This window comes from Pyrgilauda ruficollis, unplaced genomic scaffold (genome assembly GCF_017590135.1).
Source record: "Pyrgilauda ruficollis isolate IOZ18807 unplaced genomic scaffold, ASM1759013v1 scaffold1329, whole genome shotgun sequence".
Lineage (NCBI taxonomy): Eukaryota > Metazoa > Chordata > Aves > Passeriformes > Passeridae > Pyrgilauda > Pyrgilauda ruficollis.
In genome coordinates, this window is record NW_024511755.1 from 1 (window position 1) to 4,140 (window position 4,140).

The following is a 4,140-nucleotide window of genomic DNA, read 5'->3' on the forward strand; positions in this document are numbered from 1 at the left end:
TCCCCCAAAACATCCCAAAATATCCCCTAAAATATCCCCCAAAACATCCCAAAACATCCCCCAAAACATCCCAAAATATCCCCCAAAACATCCCAAAATATCTCCCAAAACATCCCAAAATATCCCAAAATACCCCCCCAGTCATGCATCAGCCCCGTCCTCCTGCGGGGGCAACCTGGACCTGGTCCGCAAGGTGAGCCCCGAAATACCACAAAATATCCCCCAAAACATCCCCCAAAACATCCCAAAATATCCCACAAAACATCCCAAAATATCCCAAAATACCCCCCCAGTCATGCATCAGCCCCGTCCTCCTGCGGGGGCAACCGAGGTGGCCCCTCACTATTACCAGGCCAAGGAGCTCGAGGACGGCAGCGGCCGCAAAATGCCCAAAAAAGCCGGAAAATCGCGGGAGGAGCTGGGCTGAGCCCGGGGACACCTGGGGACACTTGGGGACACGTGGGGGGACATCAGGGGACACTTGGCACACCCCAATACAGCCCCGGGGCAGAGCCCCGCGCGGGGGACGCCGCTGTCCCCGTGTCACCGCTGGCTCCTTTATTCTGTACATTAATTTAAGGGGGGAGGGGACAGGTGACAAAGGGGACAGCCCGAGGGGGGAGGGGCGCTCAGGTGTCCCCTCCTCGGTGGCTTCAGGGCCGGGCCAGCGCCACCGCCAGCGCCGCGGCCACCAGCAGCTTCTTGGGCTCGGGGACGGCCGTGGGGGCTGGCATCAGCTGGGGAGGGGACACGGGGTCAGGGGACACCGGGGATGTCCCCCGGGTGTCCCCCGGGTGTCCCCAGGGTCCCCAGACTCACCTTGTCCACGCGGTGGCAGCGGATGAGCCCCTGCGAGTTGAGGAAGAAGGTGGAGAGGGCGTCGTAGGACCTGGGGGGACACGGGGGGACTTGGGGACATCGGGGTGGCACCGACCCCCCCGGGGGACGGGGATGGCACGGGGGTGACACACGGGTCACACAGGTGTGACTCAGGGGTGGCACAGGTGGGTCTGGGGGTGACACGGGGGTCACACAGGTGTGACACAGGTGTGTCAGGGGTCACACAGGTGGGTCTGGGGGTGACACAGGGGTCACACAGGTGTGACACAGGTGTGTCAGGGGTCACACAGGTGGGTCTGGGGGTGACACAGGGGTCACACAGGTGTGACACAGGTGTGTCAGGGGTCACACAGGTGGGTCTGGGGGTGACACAGGGGTCACACAGGTGTGACACAGGTGTGTCAGGGGTCACACAGGTGGGTCTGGGGGTGACACAGGGGTCACACAGGTGTGACACAGGTGTGTCAGGGGTCACACAGGTGGGTCTGGGGGTGACACAGGGGTCACACAGGTGTGACACAGGTGTGTCAGGGGTCACACAGGTGGGTCTGGGGGTGACACAGGGGTCACACAGGTGTGACACAGGTGTGTCAGGGGTCACACAGGTGGGTCTGGGGGTGACACAGGGGTCACACAGGTGTGACACAGGTGTGTCAGGGGTCACACAGGTGGGTCTGGGGGTGACACAGGGGTCACACAGGTGTGACACAGGTGTGTCAGGGGTCACACAGGTGGGTCTGGGGGTGACACAGGGGTCACACAGGTGTGACACAGGTGTGTCAGGGGTCACACAGGTGGGTCTGGGGGTGACACAGGGGTCACACAGGTGTGACACAGGTGTGTCAGGGGTCACACAGGTGGGTCTGGGGGTGACACAGGGGTCACACAGGTGTGACACAGGTGTGTCAGGGGTCACACAGGTGGGTCTGGGGGTGACACAGGGGTCACACAGGTGTGACACAGGTGTGTCAGGGGTCACACAGGTGGGTCTGGGGGTGACACAGGGGTCACACAGGTGTGACACAGGTGTGTCAGGGGTCACACAGGTGGGTCTGGGGGTGACACAGGGGTCACACAGGTGTGACACAGGTGTGTCAGGGGTCACACAGGTGGGTCTGGGGGTGACACAGGGGTCACACAGGTGTGACACAGGTGTGTCAGGGGTCACACAGGTGGGTCTGGGGGTGACACAGGGGTCACACAGGTGTGACACAGGTGTGTCAGGGGTCACACAGGTGGGTCTGGGGGTGACACAGGGGTCACACAGGTGTGACACAGGTGTGTCAGGGGTCACACAGGTGGGTCTGGGGGTGACACAGGGGTCACACAGGTGTGACACAGGTGTGTCAGGGGTCACACAGGTGGGTCTGGGGGTGACACAGGGGTCACACAGGTGTGACACAGGTGTGTCAGGGGTCACACAGGTGGGTCTGGGGGTGACACAGGGGTCACACAGGTGTGACACAGGTGTGTCAGGGGTCACACAGGTGGGTCTGGGGGTGACACAGGGGTCACACAGGTGTGACACAGGGGTGGCACAGGTGGGTCTGGGGGTGACACGGGGGTCACACAGGTGTGACACAGGTGTGTCAGGGGTCACACAGGTGGGTCTGGGGGTGACACGGGGGTCACACAGGTGTGACTCAGGTGGCACAGGTGGGTCTGGGGGTGACACGGGGGTCACACAGGTGTGTCACTGAGTGCAGCAGATACCACTTGTCCTGCTGGTAGAAAGGGGTGGCACAAGGGTGGCAGAGGGTGACACAGGTGTCACACAGGTGTGTCCCTCACCTGAGCAGGGTGCGTTTGTCCCGCCGGTACCAGCGCAGCAGCAGCAGGTGCAGGGGCAGCCCCGTCAGGCGCCACCGCGCCCGCACGCTCCAGTCCTCGGGGTGCCGCGTCAGCGCCAGCACCTCCAGCCTCAGGCTGGCAAAGTAACCCCAGGCCAGGGCCCGGCACAGCGCCACGGCCACGGCGTACATGGCACGGCCCCTGGGGACACGGGAGTGTCACTGTCACCCACTGTCACCTCGCTGTGACACCCCGACACTGCCACTGTCACCCACTGTCACTGCCCGGCACAGCGCCACGGCCACGGCGTGCATGGCACGGCCCCTGGGGACACGGGACAGTGTCACTGTCACCCGCTGTCACCTCGCTGTGACACCCTGGCACTGCCAGTGTCACCCATTGTCACCTCCCTGTGTCACCCTCGCACGCCCCAGCACTGTCACCTCCCCAGGGCCACCCTGTGGGGAACAGGGCTGTCCCCAGTGTCCCCAGGGCTGTCCCCAGTGTCACCCACCGCGTGTGCAGGTGCAGGTGCTGGCACTGGAACTCCACGTCGGGGGCGTACAGGGCGTAGTCCGGGATCTTCAGGAAGAAATTGGGGAGCTGGGGGGGACAAGGGACACCGGGCTGCTGTCACCTCCCCCCATGTGCTGTCACCTCCCCCGGCCGCTGTCACCTCCCCCATGTGCTGTCACCTCCCACCAGCTGCTGTCACCTCCCCCCGGCTGCTGTCACCTCCTCCACTCCTGTCCCACCCCCTTTTCCCATCAATCCCCCACAATTTCGTCACCCCCTCCCCGTTCTGTCCCCCCTCCCCATTCTGTCCCCCTTTGGGGTGAATTTTGGGGCGAATTCTGTCAGTTTTTAGGGTGAATCTTGGGGTGAATTGGGGCAGATTTTGGGGTGAATTTTGGGGTGAATTCTGTCAGTTTTTGGGGTGAATTTTGGGGCGAATTCTGTCAGTTTTTAGGGTGAATCTTGGGGTGAATTGGGGCAGATTTTGGGGTGAATTTTGGGGTGAATTCTGTCAGTTTTTGGGGTGAATTTTGGGGCGAATTCTGTCAGTTTTTAGGGTGAATCTTGGGGTGAATTGGGGCAGATTTTGGGGTGAATTTTGGGGTGAATTCTGTCAGTTTTTGGGGTGAATTTTGGGGCGAATTCTGTCAGTTTTTAGGGTGAATCTTGGGGTGAATTGGGGCAGATTTTGGGGTGAATTTTGGGGTGAATTCTGTCAGTTTTTGGGGTGAATTTTGGGGCGAATCCCGGCGCTTTTGGCTCACCTGGGTGCGCGCCGACAGCAGCTGCTGGAACCCCTCGACCTCTTTGCTCTCCTCCACCGCCCGCTCCTGGAAGCCCAAAAATCCCCAAATTTACCCCAAAATCCCCCAAGCTCGGGGGGAAAATTGGGAAAAAATGGAGATTTGGGGAAAAAAGAGGGAGTTTGGTGGAAAATGGGGAATTTGGGGGGAAAAAGGGGGAATTTGGGGCTGGGGGAGTGAGGGAGCGCCC

General features: G+C 61.4%; 1 protein-coding gene across 1 annotated transcript; it reads right to left on the reverse strand.

The window, feature by feature from the left end:
- Positions 1 to 495: 495 nt before the first annotated feature.
- On the reverse strand, positions 496 to 3,286 carry CUNH6orf136 (chromosome unknown C6orf136 homolog). Its single transcript, XM_041459215.1, has 4 exons — positions 3,146 to 3,286; positions 2,632 to 2,832; positions 820 to 889; positions 496 to 737 (listed from the first exon to the last, which is right to left on the reverse strand). The coding sequence occupies exons 2-4, from the start codon at positions 2,820 to 2,822 to the stop codon at positions 654 to 656; spliced, it is 345 nt and encodes a 114-aa protein (XP_041315149.1). The 5' UTR covers positions 2,823 to 2,832; positions 3,146 to 3,286; the 3' UTR covers positions 496 to 653.
- Between the last annotated feature and the right edge of the window lie 854 nt (positions 3,287 to 4,140).

Excerpts from the sequence above, each read along its gene's own strand:
- CUNH6orf136 (XM_041459215.1), bottom strand. The coding sequence starts at position 2,822 with ATGTACGCCGTGGCCGTGGCGCTGTGCCGGGCCCTGGCCTGGGGTTAC. Across the intron at positions 890-2,631 it reads GACAAACGCACCCTGCTCAG|GTCCTACGACGCCCTCTCCA; the intron begins GTGAGGGACACA and ends GTGTCCCCCCAG. Across the intron at positions 738-819 it reads GCTGCCACCGCGTGGACAAG|CTGATGCCAGCCCCCACGGC; the intron begins GTGAGTCTGGGG and ends TCCCCTCCCCAG.